Genomic DNA, 26,763 nt, shown 5'->3' on the forward strand with positions numbered 1-26,763 from the left:
ACTAAAAGTTTCAAAACTTGTTTGTGGCTACAAGGAAGAGTACATGATCAGTTCAGTTCAGTCGCTCAGTCGTGTCCGACTCTTTGCGACCCCATGAATCGCAGCACGCCAGGCCTCCCTGTCCATCACCATCTCCCGGAGTTCACTCAAAGACTCACATCCATCGAGTCCGTGATGCGATCCAGCCATCTCATCCTTGGTTGTCCCCTTCTCCTCCTGCCCCCAATCTCTCCCAGCATCAGGGTCTTTTCCAATGAGTCAACTCTTTGCATGAGGTGGCCAGAGTACTGGAGCTTCAGCTTTAGCATCATTTCTTCCTAAGAAATCCCGGGGTTGATCTCCTTCAGAATGGACTGGTTGGATCTCCTTGCAGTCCAAGGGATTCCCAAGAGTCTTCTCCAACACCACAGTTGAAAAGCATCAATTCTTCAGCGCTCAGCCTTCTTCACAGTCCAACTCTCACATCCATACATGACCACAGGAAAAACCTTAGCCGGCAAAGTAATGTCTCTGCTTTTGAATATACTATGTAGGTTGGTCATAACTTTTCTTCCAAGGAGTAAGTGTCTTTTAATTTCATGGCTGCAGTCACCATCTGCAGTGATTTTGGAGCCCAAAGGAATAAAGTCTGACACTGTTTCCACTGTTTCCCCCATCTATTTCCCATGAAGTGATGGGACCAGAGGCCATGATCTTCGTTTTCTGAATGTTGAGGTTTAAACCAACTTTTTCACTCTCCTCTTTCACTGTCATCAAGAGGCTTTTTAGTTCCTGTTCACTTTCTGCCATAAGGGTGGTGTCATCTGCATATCTGAGGTTATTGATATTTCTCCCGGCAATCTTGATTCCAGCTTGTGCTTCTTCCAGCCCAGCGTTTCTCATGATGTACTCTGCATATAAGTTAAATAAGCAGGGTGACAATACACAGCCTTGACGCACTCCTTTTCCTATTTGGAACCAGGCTGTTTTTAACTCTAGAAGTAGTTTTTCTCAGTTTCTTATTTTTTAGGTATGTTGCACAATGCAGAAAGAGGTTCATCGTTCCACTATCTGTGTATTCATCCACATGCAGTATATGAAATATCTGTGACAATGTGGACATCCAGAAGTACTTTGCATAAACACTTGGATGCTTAAAGGCTCTTATTTGGGCCTTTTCTCTGAATGAGGTCTTTCCCATATGCCTGTGTGGGAGCCAGAGGCAAAGTGAAAGAGAGAAAAGCAAGAGGATGGAATCATAGAAAAGGACAATCAGCAGTGAAAGAATGAAGGAAACCAAGCTCAGCTAGAGACAGAGAGGCTGACAGACTGAAATGCCAGTATAAGAAGGAAGAAAGGGAGGGAGATTGACAAAAGAGGATACAGGATGCGTGCCATTCATTTGAGAATTGGAATGTATACCCTGTTGCTTTTTCTCTCTGCAGTGTTCTGCTTACTTCCCTAATGAATTCGAGAGGCTTAGTGTGATCAATAAGTGTGATTTCTCTTTTGTTTCACAAAACATTTCTTTTAGTGTTGAGTATTCAGATACTGTAGTTAAACTTACAGAAAACAGAGATAGGAATCTTCCAGCTTTTAATGCTTACAATATTGTTATAAACTTAAATTTATAAAATTAACTTTTAATGAAGTATATATTCTGTTTTTATTTGGAGAGAGTGACTATACATGTTTCCAAGTAAGTTTTAAGACAAACTGGAATCAGCACTTCCCCCTCCCCAAGTTGTAAGGCTTAGTTAAATCTCCCCTACAGTAAATAACATTTAGCATAACACGGACTACTTTAAGTCCCATTTATTCCCAAGTCCAAAATAATATTAAGTGACTATTAAACACCATCTGTTAATTATGGGGAGAGTTGATTTGATTTTGTTCTGGGCTCTCTAGAAAAGTTCTTTAAATTGGGAGTTCATAAATTCTAAACCTGAGTGGGTTATTTCCCTCATGGATTAAATCTTTGTCCTTTTCATGTTCATTGCAGTTATCATCAATCATAGTCAAATGAAAAAAGAGTGAGGTCTGTACATAGTGTAATATGATTGCATGGATTATTATACATATATAATCATTACACAAACATAGTGTGTTTTTTTTTAGTACATTCTAAAGCTACGTATAATAGAATTTGCTTTATCTGCTGTTTTGAAATATCTTCATATCTGCGGCCTTTTGTTACTGATTATTAAAAGTTATCTGCTTTTCCTTGACTAATTTTTTAGATAATATTATTTTGTGTACTGAAATTACCCATCACATTTAAATTTAAGTCCTGTGATACACAAAATCAGTGGTTTAATTGTTACCCAAGTTCATTTCTATACCTCAAAAATATTTTGTGTGTGATGGCATGTATCACAGATTAAAGGTTAGCGTGTATTTTTCTTATTTTCTTCCCCCTCAGTTTTCTGTTGCTAGAGCAGTTGCTTTAAGGATTTGCTGAAAATTAGAAAACTAAGGTTGAATCTGGTATAAAGGAAGAATAAATATCCATTGAGTTAGATATTTTTTTGTTGACCAAGTGTCTCAGTCTCAAACTTTTAGATTTTAGATGGCACCAATAAATTATATATGTAGAATTGAAAATGGAGTTTTATTTTATTTATTACAGTAAAGTATATAAACGGATTTCAGCATAGTCACATTTGGCCTAGGCTAGAAGCAAAAAATATAATATCAAAAACAGACTTTATATGACCTTATAAATTATCTTTATAATTTATTCATTTACTTAAAAAAATGGTCTACGTGTTCATTTCTGTCACAGAATTAAGAGTTGCTTTGAAATGAATGTCTCATTCTTTTTCATAATACTATATTTAAATTGTTCACAGTAGTATGGTTATCCATACTTCAGTTGGATGTTCCATTGTCTGGAATATAAAGGTACATTGGTTAATAGTCCTTTTTCAGTTTAAGTAGAAAGATTTCACTTAGTTTATTCTGATATAATAAAGTAGTAAATAAATGCGGAGAAGGAAATGGCAACCCTCTCCAGTACTCTTGACTAGAGAATTCTGTGGACGGAGGAGCCTGGTGGGCTGCTATCCATAGGGTCAGCATGCTTGCATATATTGGAGAAGGAAATGTCAACCCCCTCCAGTGTTCTTGCCTGGAGAATCCCAGGAACGGAGGAGCCTGGTGGGCTGCCATCTGTGGGTCGCAGAGTCGGACACGACTGAAGCAACTTAGCAGCAGCAGTAAATAAATGATTGGAAGTAGTATAACAAAAAGTATCAGCACTGTACTATTCTGTTGTTCATTCTGATTTCTAGAAGCTCTAAATTTTTTTATATAGTTCATCAGAGAAATCTGTCTTACACACAATGGAAGAAATAACAAGCCTTTTACACAAGCCTTCTGGAAACATTTTTTATTCCATAAGTGGTATTTGTGTGTCCACGTATGTGTTTCTCTAGTGGATTAAGCCAAATGGCTCCTTGCCTTTTGTTAGTGACAGAACATGTAATTATAAAGAACCAGGAGCAGTCATAAAAGGGCTTGATACTGGCGCCTGTTTGAAATGGGCCACCCTGAAGTTTAAACCCCGTGTTAAGATGTATGTGATCTTGCTGTAATTGTACTGTGCATGCTATCAACAGGATAGTGAGCACTCAGGACAACAGTTCTGCCATATGCTTCTGCAAAAACTATATAATCTCAGGAGAACACTTGAACTGCCTCTGAACCACAAAATGGGCATGAGTAGTAAACACGATGGTAGGAAATACAGTTTATTCTTTCACCATGATAGAAATAACAAACTGTAAATCTCAAGTCTAGCGTATAACTGGATTAATATGGGCAGTATGAGTATGCTTATAGGAGTCAACAAATATTTGCTTGTCCCAAAATGTAAAGCTTTTAAGTGAATATATTTTTAAAAATGGAATAGGCTACATTTAATTTAGATATGATGTTATGAGTTCTTGCTGCTCTATCAGTTCAGTTCAGTTCAGTCGTGTCCGACTCTTTGCGACCCCATGAGTTGCAGCACGCCAGGCCTCCCTGTCCATTACCAACTCCCAGAGTTCACTCAAACTCATGTCCATCAAGTCGGTGATGCCATCCAGCCATCTCATTCTCTGTCGTCCCCTTCTCCTCCTGCCCCCAATCCCTCCCAGCATCACGGTCTTTTCCAATAAGTCAACTCTTCGCATGAGGTGGCCAAAGTATTGGAGTTTCAGCTTCAGCATCAGTCCTTCCAATGAACACCCAGGACTGATCACCTTTAGGATGGACTGGTTGGATCTCCTTGCAGTCCAAGGGACTCTCGAGAGTCTTCTCCAACACCACAGTTCAAAAGCATCAATTCTTCGGTGCTCAGCCTTCTTCACAGTCCAACTCTCACATCCATACATGACCACTGGAAAAACCATAGCCTTGACTAGACGGACCTTTGTTGACAAAGTAATGTCTCTGCTTTTGAATATGCTATCTAGGTTGGTCATAACTTTCCTCCCAAGGAGTAAGCGTGTTTTAATTTCATGGCTGCAGTCACCATCTACAGTGATCTTGGAGCCCCAAAAAACAAAGTCTGACACTGTTTCCCCCATCTATTTCCCATGAAGTGATGGGACCAGATGCCATGATCTTAGTTTTCTGAATGTTGAGCTTTAAGCCAACTTTTTCACTCTCCTCTTTCACTTTCATCAAGAGGCTTTTTAGCCCCTCTTCACTTTCTGCCATAAGGGTGGTGTCATCTGCATATCTGAGGTTATTGATATTTCTCCCGGCAATCTTGATTCCAGCTTGTGTTTTTTCCAGCCCAGCGTTTCTCATGATGTACTCTGCATATAAGTTAAATAAGCAGGGTGACAGTATACAGCCTTGACATACTCCTTTTCCTATTTGGAACCAGTCTGTTGTTCCATGTCCAGTTCTAACTGTTGCTTCCTGACCTGCATACAGATTTCTCAACAGGCAGGTCAGGTGATCTGGTATCTCTCTCAGAATTTTTATTTTGATTGCTGCTCTATAGATGACTGATTACTTGAGCCAGTGTTATAACAACAGTTAAGTTCAAGTTAATAAATGTGACTGAGCAATGATGCAGAGTACAGTAAATAATTTTTTCCCTGTAAATATTACACGGTGTAGTGCATTTGAGTTTTGTTTTTCTTTAGACTTCCCTGATGCCTTTTCTTTATACCATCAATAAAAACAGCCAGTTTAATATTGGTTTTTTTCTTTCACATCCTTCAAACCTGTTTATTTTTCTAAAAGATACTGCTTCTATCAATATATTGATACCAAATGGAGGGCATTATAATAAGGGAGAGATATTAGGAGAAGAATCTTAGCCCTCTTCCCACAAATATATTGTGATAAAATCAGCATTTGTCTTGGTTCACACTTATCTTGCAGAATCAAATTAAATATTTCAAAACTACATAAATACATTGAAACTAGCCTATAATTTCTAGAAGTATTAAGTTTTGGTCTTTAGGTTCTTCATGTGCATTTTGAAAGAGATTCTTCCAACATATACCAAATTTATGTGTAGAAGAACTATATTTTTAGCTCTAGGTTACCGTTGAAAATGAACCTTTCTCATGTTTGGTACTAAATAGATACAAATATTGAACCTAGGAAGATTTCAATCAGCTGGAAATTTCACTTAGCTCTGCATTTCAATCATACTGACATTAAGAGTTCATTCAATGAGTAGAATAATAAAAATGCTGCTGTGGATTTTTTAGTTATAATGAGTACCTAGGACTGTAATCTTTTTTTTTTACAATCTTAATATATGGTCATAATTGTATGATTGGTGTGAAATTTTTTTTTCGCCTTCATTCCAAGTGATCTTTTTAATTGACTTGAATATTAAGGAGTTTACCTTTGTGAAAAGATACATCTTGCTAATACTTTCTACTGGTTTTACAGCTGGCATCCCTCGTTCAGTATTGAAAGATTGGCGTAAAGTCAAGAAGCTGAAGCAAACTGGGGAATCCTTTTTACAGGATGACTCCTGCTGTGAGATAGGGCCTAATTTGCAAAAGTGCCGAGAATGTAGACTTATTCGGAGTAAAAAGGGAGAAGAACCAACTCACTCACCAGTGTTTTGTAGATTTTACTACTTTAGACGGTAAGTTGAAAATTTGTGATGGGAGGAAAATATGTTAATAGATTTTGGAAGTTATACTGTCATTCTAAGGGTCTTTTGGAGATGGGAATGAGGCTTTGAGCCTGTGTTTCTGAAGCATTATAAAAGCATTGTAAAAAGATATTAAATTTAGTCTTGTGTGCCAATTTAACAATAGTTAAATGTTAGACTAAACTCATATTCTCACTGCTAGTATAGGGCCTTCCTCCTCTGAGAGATTTATTCTTCCTTAAGGAGAAAATGTTAGTATTTTTTTTCCTAAATGATAGGAAACAGCAGTTTATTTGTATAAAACAAAATAATGTCACATTTGTGTTTGCATTAGCCACAATAGCAGATAGTCTATAAATCTATGTACTATAAGCATTATAAAATGACTGGAAAGATTGGTTAGTAGCATGCCGCATTTCACAGGTTGTGGTAAACATAAAAGCAACTTAATAGTTATTAACTTACATTCTACTGTAATCTTAGTATTACTAAATCATACTTTAATACCAAAAGTTTATACATTTGTAAGAGTTTAATGAACAGCTGGGTAATCCCGCCAGTAGAGACTAGTTGATGTCTCAGATTCCAGAATCGATCATTCCTGGATTTCAGTTCCAGCTCCATCCCTTAGTTCTTTATTAACTGCAGTAGGATTATAGCTAAGCCTGTCTCATCTGCATAATAAGAATGATAGTGGTACCTGCCTCAGAGATTTCATGAAAGTGGAATGAGATAAAGTATACAGAGTCCTTAGCATAGTCCCAAGCTTGTATGAAGTGCTCCTCTGATGTTATCTGCAATTATTTTTCCAAATCATCATCATCTTCTTCCTAAGAAGTTAAGCAGCACTTTGCTCTGGCAAATAAAAGTACTGTAGCGCAGTGGAGATCCCAAAAATCTGTGTTGGTAGGAACAGAATATCTCTTCATGGTTTTTCTAGACAGCAGTCCCCAAAGGACAAACAACTTCAAAGACTTGTTACAGAAGGTAGTCCACATGGAAGTGCAGAGAAGATGGAAAAGAAATCAGGAGAGTAGGTTTGAAGAGATAAGAAAACCTTTGTGGAGGGCTCCCCTGGTGGCTCAGTGGCATCTCCCTGCCAATGCAAGAGACACGGGTTTGACCCCCGACCTGGGAAGACCCCACATGCTGCCGAGCAGCTCAGCTGGTTCGCCACAGCTGCTGAACCTGTGCTGCAGAGCCCAGAAGGGCTAGAGCCCATGCCTCACGGGAGAAGCCACCACGGGGGAAGCCACGCACCACAGTAGAGCAGCCACCACCTGTCACAGCCAGAGGAGAGGCCACGCAGCACGGAGCACCAGCACAGCCAAAAAGAAATGCGTTGCCAAAAATCCTTGGGAAAGTTTTAAGGAAAGGTAAACGTAACACGAGCTGAAATAATAAGAATTGTAATGAAAGGAGAAAGTTACTTTTTTAAGAAAAAGAGGGAAAGGTAATAAAATGATAGGAAAAAGTGGTAAACGAATGTTGCTGGTATCAGTCCGTTTGAAAAATACAGAATGATTTGTAATGTAGTACTGATACCCTCTTTGAGAATTGAGTAAGAACAAAAATAACTGAAAAATAACCATCAGCCTGCAGGAAAATGGCAGTTTTGCCTTCCATTTACCCTAAATGGAACCTGAATTGAGTGGGTTGCATAAATTGGACAGCAGAAGCTAAGAGAAGGAAGTACTAATGGATTTCCTAATACGCTATTTCAGTCTTGTTCCTCCAGATCACTTTAATGAAGTATCATTTTAATTAATGAAGAAAATGTACTTTTTAATTTAGCATTTTAAAAAATCTCAGTCTTCAGGTAAATTAGAACATTTTCAACTGTAGAAGTTGCTGCTTTAGATTATGTATAAAGTAACTGCATTGCTCAAGGCAGCTTTTGGCCAGCAGTTAACTCTTGTCATCATGAACCACTTGGATAGTTTTCATTTGATTAGAGTTAAGTGGTTAAGTGATAGGAAAGATCTTATTTCTTGAAACAACTTGAAATTGATCCCACTTTTTGCCATTTGTAAGCACTATGGGAGTCGGAAGTTGGTTAAATTTGTTAGTAAAGTTTGTGTATGTGAAAACCACCCTATTTTCATGTTTTTTAATTGTAAATGTAATTTATATTTTTATAATACAAAAATATAAATTCACTGTATAACTTTTTAAGCCTGGACTTGTGTCTTGTTAGTTAATGCTTTTATATTTTAATGTTTCAGATTGTCATTTAGTAAAAATGGAGTGGTTAGAATAGATGGTTTCTCTACTCCTGACCAGTATGATGATGAAGCTATGAGTTTATGGACACATGAAAATTACGAAGATGATGAACTAGACATAGAAACATCAAAATACATCTTGGATATAATAGGTGATAAGTTCTGTCAGTTGGTAACATCTGAAAAAACAGCTTTGTCCTGGGTGAAAAAGGATGGTAAGAAAGTTAAATGCTTAGAACATGCAGCTATGCACATTTCGTTTTAAGAATTTCTCTTTGGGGTATGTTTCATCCATGGGAGAAGTCCTTAATCTTACCTTACCTATGCTTGTTTACTTTTAATTTGATAATGACACTTTTTTATCTGCAAATACACGTAAATGTATTTAGTTAATGTCTTTTCCACTTGAGGTTGAATTGAATGATTAGCAGTTTGAAATGACAATAACATGTTGGTAATAATTGAGCACAATAAAGACTCTTTGAATGTGAGATTGGGAAATTCAGCATTTGCCGTATAAAGACATACTCCATCCCAGTTATTTAAGCTTTTTGTTCATCACAGTCTTTGTAGGTAGATAAATTTATATTTGAATCTCAACTTTGTTCCTTGTTTAACTGTACGAATGTGAAATGGGAATGATCACCACCTCGTAGTTTTGTTAATGAAGTATTTTATTCACTAAGGAAAGCGCCTAACATAGTGCTCCAAACATTGGCTGCTTTTCCTTCGCATCCCTAAAGTCACTAGCTCGTCCCCCAGGGGACATTTGGTATCTGAAAGGTGCCAAACTGAATGAAATAAAAGGTGCCTTTCTTTGCTAACTGAAAAGTGCTGGGGGTGTAGAGAATTAGCATCTTAATAGGTGGAAGCCATAGATGGTACTCAACATCCTACTCTGCACAGGTTAGTCCCCCACAAAAGAGAATTATTCATACAAATGTCAAGAGTGCCAAGATTGAAGAAACCCTCCATTAGATGTAAGTCTTCTGAAGAGAATTTCTAATTACATCAAGAAATCTGCTCTTGATCGTTAATAAATCCTTTGAAATCCTTGGTTTAATGGTTTTCGTGCATGTCTGTGAAAATTGTATGGAAAAGAGCATGTTTGCCTTTAAATTTTTATTTCTCTGTATTTCAGCCAAAATTGCCTGGAAAAGAGCAGTGAGAGGAGTCCGGGAGATGTGTGATGCGTGTGAAGCAACATTGTTTAACATTCACTGGGTCTGCCAGAAATGCGGATTTGTGGTCTGCTTAGATTGTTACAAGGCAAAGGAAAGGAAGAGTTCTAGAGGTTAGTTACAGCTTCATCTAAATTGAAATTTTTTTTTTATTAAGATAGTTTTCTTTAGGACCACTGATCTGGAAAATTAGATGAATTAGAGGCTATTTTCCTTGCCTTCCTTAATTACGAATATAATAGCAAATTTTGTGAAGTTTATTTTTTTTTAAAGTTAACCACAGCTTGTTGAAACAGCTAGATTTTCTAAAATAAAACTATCTATACCTTTTTAGTCTGATTAGTAGATCCACTTTCTCAGGTAGATATTTTCTTAATGTAGCCCAAGTTTAGGTTAGGCTTCGTTGCATTCAGAGGCCACCGTGTCAGAGCCTGCACTCCCTTAGAGGACCTATTAATTACATAGTCAAGCAACGAAGTCACAATTGAATACTTGCTAGAATGAATTGATTTTTCTAAAAGTTGGTCCGTAAAGCTTAAATCAAAATGTTTAAGAATATGCTGCGACTAGCACTGTTTATCCCTAGTTAGAAAATGAAAAAGTCTTTTTTATATGTTAAATGAATTTTTTAAAATTCTAGAAAAAATAAAACGGCACAAAAACAGTGTCCTTCCTGCTGGAAGATATTAGAAAGTTTAAAAAGAAAGTAATTTTACCTTTTTCTCCTGCTGTACAAGTGTTTTAGATAAAGTTTATCTAAGACAATTAAGGACGTAGCTACTTAAATACTAGTAACCTGAAGGTTTTGGGGGGTCTAAGGAAATGGCAACCCACTCCAGTGTTCTTGCCTGGAGGATCCCAGGGACAGGGGAGCCTGGTGGGCTGCCGTCTGTGGGGTCGCACAGAGTTGGACTCGACTGAAGCGACTTAGCAGCAGCAGCAGCAGCAGTCTTAAATGAGAGGATTCAAATTGTGCAAGTATTAGAAGAAAAATCACGTTTAGTGGTAGACTATTCAGTATCTAAAAGCAGTGAATGTGATTTTCATTGCAGGCAGCTCTTTTTCAAAGTGGTGTGTCAGATAGATGAACTGTGATTTAGCCATCAGTGGCTTTTCCAGTGATAGGACTACTAAAGCCTCACCCTTTTTCTTACATACCCAGCGCTTACCAAAGAGCCCTAAGCAAGTGGGGGAGCTCCACAGCTAGTTGTTTCTGTGATCTGCACCTTGCACCTATGTAAAACTATAGTAAGGAATGCATTGAAGGCTGTTAAGTATCTTCAGAACCTTAAGAATCTATTTGGATATTTTCGGTTGAGAGAAGAACTAGCTGCACTGTTATGAAACTCCATTCCTTTTTACTGGTCCCATGTTACTTTCATTTTCCCTTTGCCAAATTAAAAAGAAATTAATGTATTTTTTATATTGTATGCGTATGTAAGCATGACTCCTTTCTTAAACAAGATAAGTTGTGTATATATAATAAACCTAAGTTGTGTTGCTGTCAGATACCATAGTACTATTAATTTTGAAAGTATAGTCTGTCGGTCAACCATAGATTTTTAAAGTACAATCTATATGCCTTGAGTTGTATTGTGTCTTATAAATATATGAATATATATTTGTTTTATTTATATATCTCCTTATTTCACTGATAAATATTGCAGTAAGCTCACACTGACTAGGTTATAGCTATATGGTGGTAACTAACCTAAATATCTAAAATATAAGTAGAGAATATTTACAAGTTATTATGTAGGTTTTGTAGGGAAAGTCAACACTTTTAAAATCAGTTTTTGTCTGGATTTGAATTTTATTTCCTCTGAAACTTTTTGTAAAATAGTTCTGGATTTTTTAATGTTGAATTTATTGAGCTTTTTAACGTTTGTTGAAGCTCTTACAGCCATATTATAAGTAATTATCTATATCATTAGTCTCATAGAAGAAGATCTTGAGGTCAAGGTGCTAAACTTTTTCCTGTGTATGATATGCCTCATGCTCTGTGTGAATACACTGACTACTCCAGGTATGGAGCCTTGTTGCAGTAATAGCTATTAAATGCTGTCTATCAAGTTGAAGCTTTTTACATGTCTTGTGACGGTTTATGTCTTTGACACATTAAAAAAAATAAGTTGGCAGTAGCCTCAAACTGAAAAATCTAAGGTACCAAGATCAGGCCTAAAGCCTGATTGTCACAAATAGCTAAGAGTAAAAAATTAGCTACAGGAAAGATTGAGGTGACTAATACATTAATGAGACTAAAGAACAGTCATTTTAGAAAAGGCTAGTAACATTTCATATGTTTTGTATCTTGTTTCTATAAAATTCTCAGAATAGTGGAAATGTTTGGTTATTTTTCTTTTAAGAAGCATATGAAGCCTACCATTGACATTTTATATAATTGTTAGGCTCTTCATATATACCATCAATTTTATAATTACAAAACCATGATTGAAAGTGCACATGTTATAATCTTACAGATAAAGAATTGTATGCTTGGATGAAGTGTGTGAAGGGACAGCCTCATGATCACAAACATTTGATGCCAACTCAAATTATACCTGGTTCTGGTAAGTATAAATACACATTAATGACTTAGTGTAACAGCTCTTCATTGTTCCAGATTACTTAGAAGTAGGTAGTAGTAGTAGAATGAAGAAATAAGGTTTATCTAATCTTAAACTGTTCTTTTTCTGTCCTTACAATCCTCTGTGTAATAGTTAGCAAGATAAGCCCAAACCCAGTGATGAAGAAAGCCATAGAGGAGCTATTTTAGATGGAGAAAACTAGGATTTCTTCAGTTGTCCAGTGGTTAGAGCTCTATGCTTCCACTGCATGGGAGCTCGAGTTTGATCCCTGGTTGGGGAACTGAGATCCTGCAAGCTGTGCAGCTTGGCTGAGAAAGTGGGGTTGAGGAGAACCAGAATGTAATGAAAAAGAGTATATTAGATTTATTTATTACAGGTTATTCTGCCCCCCCCCCTCCTTTTTTTTGATCATACTGATTTTCCATTATAGAGGTAAAAGAGGAAAGAATAGAGAACATGAATTTGGTTGAATGATCTAACCTGAAATAGGAGGGATGAAGGGAAAATGGAAGAAAAGCGAAAAGACACAAGAAAAACAAAAAATTTTTATAATCTTAACAACTAATGATAACCTTTTAATTAACCATTATATTTTGTAGTTTTGACAGATCTTTTGGATGCGATGCACACTCTTAGAGAAAAATATGGTATTAAATCCCATTGTCATTGTACTAACAAACAGAATATACAAGTTGGAAATTTTTCTCCTATGAATGGTGTGTCTCAAGTGAGTGAAAATTCTCTATTCAAGTAAACTGCATGGTTAAAGGAATCAACTTTGATATTTGAAATCCACTTTAGGACTTAATGTTTTGTAAATCATGTTTCCTATGTTACTGTATAAATGTAACCTCTACTTTTAACTCTGAATAATTGAAGAGATAATATTTTTAAAATTCAACTGTTCTACCTTTGTAGGTTTTACAGAGTGTTCTTAATCACAGTAATAAAATTTCTCTGTGCATGCCTGAGTCTCAGCAGCAGAGCACCCCTCAGAAGCCTGAAAGTAATGGCAGCAGCAGTCCAGGGAGCGATGTAAGCACAGACAGCAAGGTAGCTCCTCCAGAATCCCGGTCACCCCTGCACTGGTTAGCAGACCTTGCAGAGCAAAAGGCCAGAGAGGAAAAAAAAGGTAAATCTGATTTATTGTCTGGTAGAAGATTTGTAATCAATAGTGGACTCTGATACACTAATGTACTACGGTCCACTTAGAACACTTTAGTTTTGTCTTTTGTTTGCATTGTGGCTTAGGGTCAGTAAAACATGTTTCTTACTAGGAACTCAACTTCCTATGATCATATCAAAGCTAGGTATAGAATCATCCGTAGATGAGCACATCAGTAAAGCCACCAGAGCAATAGATTTGTAACTTATCTACACTTTGTCCCTGTCTTAGCTATAGCATTTTCCATTTGTGACAGGTGCAAACTCACTTTCATGTCTAAAATATTGAGGAAGGCCTTCTCATATTCAAACTGTTTGACCCCTAAAGGACCTAACGCATCCCCTGGTGTGTGCCCAGGTACTGAGATCACTCATGCTTTCACCTCTCGCTGTAATTGTAGGGTCCCTTTGTCTGTACTTTAATAGCATGTTTAATTTTATTTGCATTTTTTAAAATGTTTTATTTTAGAAAACAAAGAATTTGCCCTTGAAAAGCAATTTAAAGAAGAGAGAGAACAAGATGATCCTGATTCTCCAAATAGTAGAACATCACCTCCTGTACCCCAGAATAATGAGCAAGGTTCAACATTACGAGATTTGCTGACCACAACTGCTGGCAAGCTACGCGTGGGTTCTACAGATGCTGGCATTGCCTTTGCACCAGTTTATTCAATGGGAACCCCCGTGAGTGAGAAGCTAGATTTTTGTGTTTCATATGGAATTCTAAATTAAAGAATGTAGATTTGGGGTCTTTGCTGTGAACTACATGATAAATAGATGCAGATGCAATCAAATATACCAAATTACTGTGCATGTTCCTATTTGCATTATAATTCTGGTAACTTAAAATCCAGAGATTTTCTTTTCCAGGTAAAAAGAGTTGAGGGAGGGACATATTGATTCCAAAACCGCCCTAAGATACTCCTTCAAAATTTGAAAAGCATGTATCTAATTGGGGGGGAGTGGGAGGGATGGATGCAAATATAAGTTTTCTTAATTAAAATATATAGACATCAACTTTTGCTTTTTCACCAGAAAGAAAATAAAAACAGAATAATTGCATAAGCAGACACAAATTTTTAGCAGCTTTTAAAAGTTGGGAGAGTCTTCCTAATCTCTATTCCCTCTACCCTGATCCTAAAACGTTGTAAAAGTAAGAAAGACCACACTTCAAGTTTCTGCAGATGCCACAGTTTTTCCCATGGAGACCACTCAACTTCTGCTTCCCACTGTCAGGAGCAGTATAGGCACTAGAGATCCAAATCCACTGGCTGGATTCTTGAAGCCAGATATATTGTTTGTGGTGGTGTTTGCTATGTTAATGGAAAATTAAAGCAGAGGTTTCCAAATGTAATCGTTTCTGCTTAAAATATTTATTTTTTTCTTATTAGAGTGGTAAAAGTGGAAGGACTATGCCAAACATTCTTGATGACATAATTGCTTCAGTTGTTGAAAACAAAATTCCACCAAATAAAGCCTCTAAGATAAATGTAAAATCAGAGTTCAAAGAAGAACCCAAAGAAAGCAGAAAATCTGCCATGGATGAAAACAATAAATTGTACAGTGATATACCACATTCTTGGATCTGTGAGAAGCATATTCTGTGGCTTAAGGATTATAAAAATACTAATAATTGGAAGCTTTTCAAAGAGTGTTGGAAATATGGACAAGTGAGTATTTTAAGCTGATTTAGTATGCTCTGGGTGGAACCAAAGCTGGTTGAATAGGAAAAATGGTTTTCTCCTTAGGACTAAAGAGAAAAGGGAAGGATAATCTTGACACATTTGGGTTGGAAGATATCAAAAAAGTTATCAGAATGATTATTTCTGAATTTTGATTTTTTGGTCAGATTTTTATTAATTAATAGGGAAGCACTGATTATTTGATGTTATAGTTTCAGTTTGCTAGTGAGCAGACTTCTAATAAAGTCATGTATTTACAAAGTTTGGTAACGCCTTCCTTTCTTTACATTTGTCTTTTAGTCCAGTTAACAGATTCATATATGCTATTATAATGTTAATACTGAAAGCATTTTTCTTGAACTGATAAGTGTAGATGTTTTTGCCTTTGACTGTAGGACATTTATTTATAAGTTCATCAAATCTTAAATGAGAAACTCCATTATTTAATTCTGCTCAAATAAAAGTGACTTTCTGTTTGACCAGTTTTGACATAATAATGTTTGATACACGTTTCAGGTGGTGATTTACTACATTAGTGCATAAATTAGGGATTCGTATGACTTAGTGTCCTGTTCAGGTTTTTCCTTGCATTCTGGAAAACATCACTGATGTTTTACTTCATTTTTTTCATTCAGTAGATAGTTATTGAGCACCTAGTAAAATCTAGTCTCTGTGCTTGGCCAATAAGAATATAAAAATGAATAAGTTATGTAAAAATGAGTAAGAACCATTTTAGTACAATGATTCTTAATCTTTTTAGGTTACTAGTTCTTTGCAAAATCTGATGATAGCTTAGTCCCTCACCCCAGAAAAAATATACACACAGTATTTAATGCATATGTTTTTGGTTGGCTCTGCCTTGAATCCCTGATGCCATTGCTAGGTCGCAATTTAGACAACTTAAGTTTGTTTAGGCTTAAACAGCCTCGTAAGTAAATACTTTTTAAAATATGTTAAATCTGCTAAGAATTTTGTCTCAGGTACTGTGGAAACCTAAAAGAGTGAATGGCTGAGCTAGAGGACTAGTTCAAAAGGGCTGGTAGTCTAAACTGATGTTGTCTCAGGGATTTTTAGATGGGTGGGAGGTTAGAAATAAACAGGATCAGGTGTTCGAGGAACTGTTCAGTAAGTAGCCTTGATTAGCTGACATAAGAGTTTTGTGGGGTAATGATGGGGAAATGAGGTGTTTAGTTATAATGATGAGGGACCTTTATATCATGCTAAAGAGTCGAACTTTATCCTATAGATGACAGATTTAATTGAAGAATCAAAGTAATCAGGTTGACTTTTTAAAAACTGGAATATAGTTGATGTACAGTGTTATATGTCATAGGTGTACAATACAGTGATTCACATTTTTTTTAAACGTTACACTCCGTTTGTGATTGTTATAAAATACTGGCTGTATTTCATGTGTAGTACAGCTCAACATAGAATAACACAGCAAAGCAGATTGGAAGTTGAATGGGAAGGGAAGAAGACTAGAAGCAAGGCATCAAATTACAAAGGCTTTCAGAGTTTCAGGAAGACGATGAGGAGAGTAGCCTAAGAATTCTGCTTGAGGATACTCTAATATATTTTTAAATTTTACTTTTCCCAAGCTGCTGGTTACTGTAATAAGGAATGTTACAAGGCTGGATAGAAGTATTACTGAATAGACATAATAAGGTCTGGAAATTAATATGTGAATGATCAGCCATAGTTAATTATCTAATAGCTGACCTGTTTTAATAGTTGGATATATTATTAGCCCATTGAAAGGAATTTTAATGTTGTAGTTACCCAAGTTGTTAACTTCTTATTCTTAGTGTAGTGTTTTTTTATGTTTTTGACATATCTTTTGTGATAACAACCTTAGCTTGAGGTTATTCTGCATTTATGGTGCCTCACACTTTATGTGTTTTAAGAGTATGTAAAACAATATCTTTTACAAGAGACTCTTTAAGTCGCAACTTTGTTTTCTTTTTACTTCATTTATAATAAAGGATTTAAAAAAAAAACCTAAGAATAATGCATCAGATTGCCTTAGAGATCTTTTTTTGACATCGGCATTGGAGTTTTAAAACCTCAAATTGGTTTCTGGGTTAGAGAGTCTGGAGGGAATTGGAATTCCTGTGATTTCAAAGAACCAGTTGACTTTCAGGGAATCAGTCATAGATTTTAAATTTATTGTTGTTGTGCTTGGTTGTTAATATTTTTATTTGTCATTATCTTTGTAGAGGTAAAGAATATGTGCATGTTCTAAGTGACATAAAATCAAAATGGATATCATTTGTTTTAATCCAAAAGACTATATATATAGAAATCTTATTACATATGTACAAGGTTATGTTTTTTCTATAGAAATGAATCTGTAAAGAAAACATGAAAACATTATAAATTGCTTAAAAATGAAAATTTTAATGTAGCCTTTCAGACTCTTTCCTGAAAAATACTACATATTATAATTACTGTTTTCAAAAATGACAGTGTACTCTGCCAGTACATGGCATTCTCTTATCACTTTTTCTCTTTGAAAATATATTGTGAACATCTTTCCAGGTCAGGAACTATTTTTAAAAGCTGCTTTAATTCTCACAATTTGTCATTAATTAGTCCATAAATTCAACACGTTAACTGTTTTCTGTATGTTGTGTATAAAATCAAATTTTTGAAGTGTCCATGTATGTCTTTTAACTTATAATTATCTATCATTTATAAGCCTGCAGTGGTTTCTGGCGTGCATAAGAAAATGAACATTAGCTTGTGGAAGGCGGACTCAATTAGTCTCGATTTTGGAGACCACCAAGCTGATCTCCTCAACTGCAAAGACAGCATTATTTCAAATGCCAATGTTAAGGAATTCTGGGATGGTTTTGAGGAAGTTTCAAGTATGTTGTTTTTTGCTGTTGTTGTTTGTTTTACTGTTTTCTTAAACCTGTCTTCCCAAAATGATAAATTGGAAATACATTGTTTAGATCTTTGAAACATTTGTATTATTTGTTTTCTAGTAAAAAAGAAACAAGTACTTGGAATCAAGAGACTGGGACCTATTCCTGTCTCTGTCCCTCATTTCCTTTGATGATAAAGAAGTCATTTGGAAATAGCCTGGTGAGCCAGTGGTTAGGAGTCAGGCTTTCACTGCTATGGTCCAGGTTCAGTCCCTGGTGGGTGAACTCAGGGGCCTCAGTGACCGCCCCCGCCAAAAAAAGTCATTCTGTTTCTTTATGCTGTATTCAGTATATTAATATCCTGGGGAATATTTTTGGCAACCAACCCCAAAAACTTTTGAAACTTGGATTAAATACTTTGTGTGAAACATTTTGAAAAATTAAAAATAAAAATGTAAGGTTATAATTTTAACCTTAGTAACAGTTATAAAGAGGTTTTTTTTAAAGAATTTTTTAATGATGTTGCAAATATCTACATAAGGAATAAACATCTTTATACTATATGAATACATAAATAAAAGCATTCTTTTAAGTACCTACTGTATGACAATAGAGGTATATTCATTCATTTTACATTTTTTTCCTCTTCAAACATTAATAAGAATAGAAAGACAAAAATTATCTTTTTAATAATCAATTGCATTCTTATAGAACGGCAAAAAACAAAAAGTGGAGAAACAGTTGTTTTAAAATTGAAAGATTGCCCTTCAGGAGAAGACTTCAAGACTATGATGCCAGCAAGGTATATTTTTTTATACTTGGCTATTTTGACTCTTGACTTTTGAGGTTGAGCTGAGATTATCCAAGGAGTGAGATAATGAACTACAAATGTGAGCTTTAAGTAGTATCTTCCTCAATTAAAAGGAAGTAAGAAAAAAAATTACAGAACTGAATCTCTGTGGTCTCAGCAGGGGAATGTGAATGTCTTTGCTAGGGCAGTAAAGAAGAGAATGCTCTGTCAGAGAACAGGAGGCCCCGATTGGAACCTCCCTTCTCTTGGTGCTCTCAGTTTGCTGTGTTTAGGGAAGCAGAATTGCAGTTTTAGTCAGAATCACTTCTGTTCTTTGCTTATCTGTATATTATGCATTCATTTAAACTTTGAATGAAGCCAAGAAAAGTTTTAACTGTTAGAGGCTTTATGGAAAGTATAACAACTTGAACATTATATGTTTTAAAATACTTAAGAATGTAAATCTTTATTTTAAAAAAGTCAATGTTGTTATTCAGATATGAAGATCTTTTAAAAAGCCTGCCATTGCCAGAATACTGTAATCCAGAAGGAAAATTCAACCTGGCCTCTCATTTACCGGGATTTTTTGTGCGCCCTGATCTAGGACCCAGGTTGTGCAGTGCTTATGGTAAGTATATATTTGCATTTCTATCAGCTTGAAGTAAGTGGAATTTTAAATAACTTCTGACCAAAGATAAATTGTCTAATCATTTTTAGATACTACTAAATCTGTTTCATTAATAATTCTTTCAAATATTTTTTGAAGCAGACCAGTGGTATATTAGGTATTAATAGCCAATAGTGTAAAAATATAGTTATAATTTCTGTTAACTTGACTTTTATGGTATATTTCCTGGATATTTGATATTTTGTCGGCAGATGTTAGAATAAGGAGGCTAAAGCTCAAATTATAACTAACAGACTTTCCTCATAGAGTTGGTTTTGGAAGGAATATGTAGGGTATATAAAGTATGATGTTAAATAAAATTTCATTTTATACACAGGTGTAGCTGCTGCCAAAGACCATGATGTAGGAACAACAAATCTGCATGTTGAAGTTTCTGACGTTGTAAATATTCTAGTCTATGTCGGCATAGCAAAAGGAAATGGCATTCTCTCAAAAGCAGGTAAAGAAACTTTACTTAGTGGTGTTTTGGAAAAGCAGTTGAATAACCACACCCAGTAGTACTGTCCAGAATGTCAGCCTCTGAGTTAACATGAAAGATTACCCTCAAAATTGCAGTGTATTTAGGGATATTTAATACTCATTTTGAGCGATGATTATTTTACCTGGCTTTTTTTTTTTTTAACACAAAGGACTTTCAATTTTAAAAGTGAGTTAAATTCACTTTCAGGACTTCCCTGGTGGGTCAGTTGGTGAAGAATCTGCCTGCAGTGCAGGAGACTTGGGTTTGATCCCTAGATCAGGAAGATCCCCTGGAAAAGGAAATGGCAACCTCCTCCAGTACTCTTGCCTGGGAAATCCCTTGGGCAGAGGAGACTGTCAGGCTACAGTCCATGGAGTCACAAGAGTCGGATATGACTCAGCGACTACACCACCACCACCACCACCACCAGAAAAAGAATTAGGTTTATTTTTGGCTGTGCTGGGTCTTTGTTATGTCAGGCTTCTCATTAGGATGGCATCTCTTGTGGAGCACACTCTAGGGCTCAGGCTCAGAAGTTGGCTGCATGGGCTTAGTTGCCCTGTAACATGTGGAATCTTCCTGGAGCGGGGGTCAAACCTGTGGCCCCCTACACTGACAGGTGGACTCTCAACCAGTGGACCACCAGGGAAGTCTTAAAAGTGAATATATTTTATTTACTCCTTTCATATTATTATTGAGTGTATGAAAATAAATGGGAAGCTCACTTAAAAACATCTACTAAAGAATAGAAACTAGGTCTTTGTTCTGAAGATGATGAAGACATGTTCGTAACTCAAGCATGCTTTTTTCCCTTCTGGTACCAAAGAGAAGGGGCCTTTTTCCTAAGTAGAAATAAATTTTCTATCCAGTGTATAGATTTTAGATCCTGCCTTCTGGGTGTCTTTTTGAAACCTTGTTCCATCTACCCATCTATCATTCCCTTTGTTACAGACATTGGTCCTTAAACTTTTCTTTTTACACTGGCTTCTTTTCTGAGAGTAGGAGCAAACTTCAGACTTTTCCACCTTTCTCACAGAACCTTCTTCAGGTCTTGTCTCCTGGCCACTGTCCTGTTACTCCTGCCCTCCTGATGCATTCTTCGCCGTGTCTATCACCTCCCTTTCACGTTTCAGCTCAGTGCAGGTTGGCCCCTGCCTGCTGCCCCGCTGAGATTACTGTTGCTGTGGCTCTCACCGACAGTCATGGTTCAGTACAGTGGTTTCTTTCTGGTCCTTTTATTATTTAAACCATCTGTAATAAATGATACTGTTAATCACTGCCTCTTCTTCAAATACTGACTGTGGCTTCAGTAACACTACACCTTTCATTCTTCGTATAATGGAATCACAGACTTTTCTAGAGTTATAGACTTTATTCCCATTCTGGTGTATGTGCACTTCCTGTGAAATTCTATACATGATTTCCAGCCACTACTTAGTTCAGCAGTTTTTTCTGGAACCCAAAATGTATCTGCAGCTTAGTGGCAAGGTGCTCAGGACCTGGAGGTTTATTACAGTATTCACTCTGATCATGTATATTTAACAGCCTCTGTAATACACAGGGTGGCTCAGTGGAAAGCATCTGCGTGCCAGTGCAGAAGACTCGGGTTCAGTCCCTGAGTCAGGAAGATCCCCTGGAGAAGGAAGTGGCAACCCACCCCAGTATTCTTGCCTGGAGAATCCCATGAAGAGAGGAGCCTGATGGGCTGCAGTCCATGGGGTCAAAAAGAGTGGGACACAACTTAGCAACTGAGTACACACACACAGTACACAAGCTAAATTCCTCCAAAACTATAGGAGCTCATAGTTTCTCAGCTGATTTACCCGTTACAATCAGTAAAAGCTCTTAGCTCCCCCACTCCCAAGGATTTGAAAGTCAAGCAAGCCTGAGTTACAGTCTGAGCTCTAGCACAGAAATGTGTGGCCTTTGGTGCCAGATTACTTAGCTTTTCAAAGCCTGTTGTGCAACAGAGTTAGTTACCCCTTTGAATCTGTGGGTTCCACACGTGTGGATTCCACCAACCAAGGATAGAAAATAATTGAGGAAAGAGAAAATTCTAGTAAGTTTCAAAAAGTAAAACTTGAATTTGGTTAACACAACATTGTGCCCCAAAGAAAAAATAAAAATATGCTGTACTCCAAAAGTTGCTAATTCTGCCACCCAAACAATGAAAAAGGAACCTGCTGTGTCCAGCAACTGTTTGCATGCTTTTCATATTGTGTTTATAGTCATTTACATGGCATTTACACTATATTAGGTATTATATACAGTCTAAAAGTATACAGCGTGAGGGAGGGTAAAACACTTCACCAGTTTGAACATCTGTGGGATTTGGTATCTGCCATGGGTGGGGTGGAGGGTCCTGGGACCAGTCCCTAGCAGATACTAAGGTAAATCGTTTGCACCTCATTGTACTTGGTTCAAATTATCCCCTGTAGCACTTAGTCTACAATACAGAGGTTATTGTAGGTCATACAGCCTGCTTTTCTCCCCTGGTTTTCCCTTCATGTCCTTAAATGCTAGAACTTTTTCATCTTCCTAATTCATCTCCTATCCCTCTTTTTCATACCATAATATTTGGTCTTTTGAGAAAAGTTCATTAGCACTTTAATTTTTGGACTTTTTTAATTTGCCAGTTTTTATTGTTGGTCACCATAAAAAGGCATGTTTTGGTGCCTACTTAAAGCACATGCTTTCTGCTCCACCTACAGCGGCTCCCCAACTTCTGGGTCTCCCTAGCAAATTCCTGTATTCATTCAAATTCCTCAAAACATAGATCAAGGTCTTTATTAAAGTGTAAACCTTTCTGCTCCAACAGTCATCTTTGTCCTTGTGATTTCACTGTCATAAAGTAGGAAACGTGATGTATTCTTTGTAGTAGCTTTTAAAAATTCACAGAGCAGTAACAATTTTCTTTATCTTTTTCGTTTAAAGATAACATTTGACAGGGGACTTCCCTGGTGATCCAGTGGTTAAGACTTCATGCTTCGAATGCAGGGGATGTTGGTTTGCTTTCTAGTTGGGGAACTAAGGTCCCACATGTCTGCTATACAGTGAGGCCAAAAATAAAAACTAAGAAAAAAATTTGAGGACTGTACTAGTCTTTGTGCATCCTTTTAGCTTGTATGATTGCACTTGTGATATTCTTGTTTACCTATACTTATTAATAGCCTCTTTTATTCCAGGAAGTCTTAACTAATCCCCAGCCTTTTAGTAAACATTTGATATATTCTTTGTGTTAAGCAATAGATTTCCTTTTCTGTTACAACATTTCTTTAAAATGTTCATTGTAGTGAAATCAGCAGTTTGAAAATGATGATATTCATATACTTCACTCATAGATTAACATTTGTTTATATATATATATATATATGGAGAAGGCAATGGCACCTGACTCCAGTACTCTTGCCTGGAGAATCCCATGGATGGAGGAGCCTGGAAGGCTGCAGCCCATGGGGTCGCTGAGGGTCGGACACAGCTGAACGACTTCCCTTTCACTTTTCACTTTGATGCATTGGAGAAGGAAATGGCAACCCACTCCAGTGTTCTTGCCTGGAGAATCCCAGGGACGGGGGAGTCTGGTGGGTTGCCGTCTTTGGGGTTGCATGGGGTCGGACACGACTGAAGCGACTTAGCAGCATATATATATATACACACATATATATATATATATATGCACAGTTTTTAATTTGTCAACATATTAGCAGAATGGCCTGATACATCCTCAATCATAGCACCTGAAGTATTAGCATTTGATTACAGATTAATCAATAATAGTAAATGAGACATTTTGCTCTGCCATTCATTAGTCATGGGAATGAACAAATCCTTTCTCCTCACTGAATCTTTTTGCTCAGCTGTAAAATAGAGATTATGATCCTTGCCTAATAGTGGTCAGAAAAGGCCTTGAAAGTTATGAAATGCTGTGAGTGTAAAACATCGTTATGACCATAGTTTGGGACAAGAAGAAAAAAGGTGGTCAAGTTTGAGTAAAGGTCCTTGAGTTTTTTCTCCTGTCCTTGGTTTATGGAAAGCAAATGAACTGGGGAACGTTACTATCCCCAGGTACCCAGGTCAGTGTTCTCTGCTCTTGTAGTCATCACAGTTTTCTTGTATGACTGAGTTTATCTCCTGTTTGAGAGTCCAGTCTAGTCAGGCCCTTTGCTTCTCTGAGAGGTCAGTCTTAGGCCACTTGACTTTCTGGTAGTCTTTATTGACCAGTATGAAAATATTCTGCGTTTTAGGAATACTCAAGAAATTTGAGGAAGAAGATTTGGATGACATTTTAAGAAAACGATTGAAGGACTCAAGTGAAATACCTGGTGCTCTGTGGCATATTTATGCTGGGAAAGATGTTGACAAGATACGGGAATTTCTTCAGAAGGTATAATTTTAGGTTCTATACATAGTTTTCTCTTCACCTTGAACAAAGACTTAATTTTTAATGTAACCTCATTGGCATTCAGCAGGATAAGATGATGAAATAACTTACTTAGGAGGATGGAAATTTTCGTTATTGAAAATCAAAAGCTCCTTTCTCTTGAGGAATTTGAATGGCAGTTTCTTCTCAGTTACTAGTATTCTTTAAAAGAACCTGTTAATGAATCACATGTTACCCTTGGTGAAAAGTAGTGACTGGAATTATAGAATATAAAATTTAATATGTCATAGAAACGTGAAGAAAGCAGATTTTTTTTTTAATGTTGTTGATATTTTTGGCTAATGACCTAAGGAGTAATTCTACTCTGTCATATCTGGTTGCTCTGTTGTACTTGAATAGGTTGACATTTTGAGTAATTGTACATTTAATTTACTTGTTAAAAAGTGACACATTGATTTGAGATTAGTTTAGACCATTCTCTCAATATTTTCTGAATTTTGTAATGATAAGGATTTCCTTTAAGGGACCATAGTTGCTGGTTTTCCTATTCTTCTTTCTGAATGAACTAAGGGTTGTCTTTGGTCCGTATAAAAGTGAAGGAGCTATGGCCCTGTAACTGTTATCTTATCCCAGAACCACCTACCAGTCTTAATATGATAAATTATGCTTTTTAAAGCAGAAGATTTCACTTGTTAGTCAAAAGGTTCCTTGAAATTCATTTCTCAAGGGTTAGAAGGTTAGCAATATAAGGTATTTATCTTTGTACCTACCTTAAAAAAAGAATAGCATCAAAAAATATCTATGAAGTTCATATATACAAATGGTTTGGCTTTTGGAAGAAAGCTACTAAACTAACCTTTCCCCCCATCTTTGTGTTATACTCTTAAAATTACTGGAAGGAACCAAATGGATGAAAACCTCATTGTCAACAAATTCCTTGCCAGTTCAGTGGTTAGGACTCTGTGCTTCCACTGCTCGGGGGATGAGTCCAGTTCCCCTGGTCAGAGAACTAAGGTCCCTGCAAACTTCGTGGTGTAGCCAAAAAACTGGGGAAAATAACTGATCATTATTACTATTTTTAAAAAAGAGAAAACATCATAGTGAAAGGAGAAGATGAGAAAGGAGTATAATCTACTTTTTTAACATTACATCAGTCTGCATCAGTTTCATATCCTTTTGCTTTTCCAATTGTAGAACATGATTTTCTTTAACTTAAGCTTAATCATCATTCCAGAAGATTCTGAGAAAAAAGACTTATTGTAAAGAAAATGAAATGTAGTTGAATAGGATTTACCATTTCCTTTACTTAAATTGGGGTGTATATTTTAATTGTAATCCATATTTCAGATTTCGAAAGAACAAGGCCTTGAAGTTCTACCAGAACATGATCCAATACGTGACCAGAGTTGGTATGTGAACAAAAAGCTTCGTCAAAGACTGCTTGAGGAGTATGGAGTCAAAACCTGCACTCTTATTCAGTTCCTCGGTGATGCCATTGTCTTACCGGCAGGAGCGCTTCATCAGGTACAGAGAGTTACTTGTAGCACATTGTTACTGAACCAGAAAGAACCTGTCCTGAGTTAAATATAGATCAAAGAAGACAAAAGGAGGAGAATGACCTACACTAGTATGCCTTCATTAAGAAAACAGCTTTTCAGTGCTTGATGAGATCTGATATCATTAAATACTTTGAGACTGTAAATTGTATTCATATGAACCAGATTTCCATTGTGTTGTTTCTGATTTAGTGGGCTGAAGTCTAATTTTAAAGACTTTTTAGGGAAAAAAAGAAAGTTACTATATATATTCAGTTCTCAATAGTTGAGAGTTAACAGCAGAAGGGGAGAGTATCAGGTCTTAGAGATGATACATTTTCTAAGGCACCAAATATGAATAAAATGAATTATTGGATAGACAATTCCATAATTCAGGCTTTCACTATGTTTCCTTCCTATTTTTTGCTAACATGACTTCCTTCCTTTAGTTTGCTAAATAACAGTAGCATGTCCAAAGAAAGATGGTGCATAATTTTTATAGCTATTGATTCACAAAACTTAAAACTAAACACCTAATTTTTGTTTCTGGGGCTTGGCCCATTCTTCCATGTGGCACCTGGAAGAATGGCATAGAATAGACAGTGATGTGGAAGGTTTGGATTAAAAGCATGCATTGGGGTTTCTATAAATAGACTGAAGCTACCAGGGAGCAGTTTAGCCCTCATAGTAACAAGAGTACAAAGGCAACCTGGGAATCCAGAAAGCTGGCTTGTCTCAGAGTTGGGCAAAGGTGTATTGAGATGTATTTGATGTGTGTCTTTTGACCAAGGAAATCTTCCACATTTTATACCAATACATGATTACTGCCTGCATAATATTTATGACACTGTTATAATAGCCACAAATACTCCTTAAGTGATAAGAAGGAGTATTTAAGATGTCAAGTTTAGGGTTAGATTTATCATTCTTAAATAGCATTTATGGTAGTAAGATATAATCATCATTGTATCTTTTTCTCTACAGTGACATCCTAGAGAAAAAATTACACTTATACATTTTTTTTCCTCTAGGATGTTAAATTGTTTTTATTTTCCCATGGACTTAATAGAATAATTTCAAAGATGTGTCATTTATGATTCAT

The 26,763-nt window shown here is 36.4% G+C and overlaps 1 protein-coding gene across 5 annotated transcripts in view; it reads left to right on the forward strand.

Moving 5' to 3' along the window:
- The window catches only part of JMJD1C (jumonji domain containing 1C), a 322,162-nt gene that overhangs the window by 281,934 nt on the left and 13,465 nt on the right, over nt 1-26,763 (forward strand). For all 5 annotated transcript variants that reach the window (XM_040242285.1, XM_040242287.1, XM_040242284.1 and 2 more), the window contains 14 exons: nt 5,887-6,088; nt 8,323-8,537; nt 9,464-9,616; nt 11,984-12,073; nt 12,691-12,818; nt 13,010-13,223; nt 13,725-13,939; nt 14,647-14,925; nt 17,639-17,807; nt 18,519-18,609; nt 19,095-19,225; nt 19,602-19,724; nt 23,990-24,129; nt 25,474-25,650. In XM_040242285.1, coding sequence (XP_040098219.1) covers nt 5,887-6,088; nt 8,323-8,537; nt 9,464-9,616; nt 11,984-12,073; nt 12,691-12,818; nt 13,010-13,223; nt 13,725-13,939; nt 14,647-14,925; nt 17,639-17,807; nt 18,519-18,609; nt 19,095-19,225; nt 19,602-19,724; nt 23,990-24,129; nt 25,474-25,650 — 2,327 coding nt within the window. The remainder of the gene's footprint in view (nt 1-5,886; nt 6,089-8,322; nt 8,538-9,463; nt 9,617-11,983; nt 12,074-12,690; nt 12,819-13,009; nt 13,224-13,724; nt 13,940-14,646; nt 14,926-17,638; nt 17,808-18,518; nt 18,610-19,094; nt 19,226-19,601; nt 19,725-23,989; nt 24,130-25,473; nt 25,651-26,763) is intronic.

This window comes from Oryx dammah, unplaced genomic scaffold (assembly GCF_014754425.2).
Source record: "Oryx dammah isolate SB20612 unplaced genomic scaffold, SCBI_Odam_1.1 HiC_scaffold_6, whole genome shotgun sequence".
NCBI classification, from domain to species: Eukaryota; Metazoa; Chordata; class Mammalia; order Artiodactyla; family Bovidae; genus Oryx; species Oryx dammah.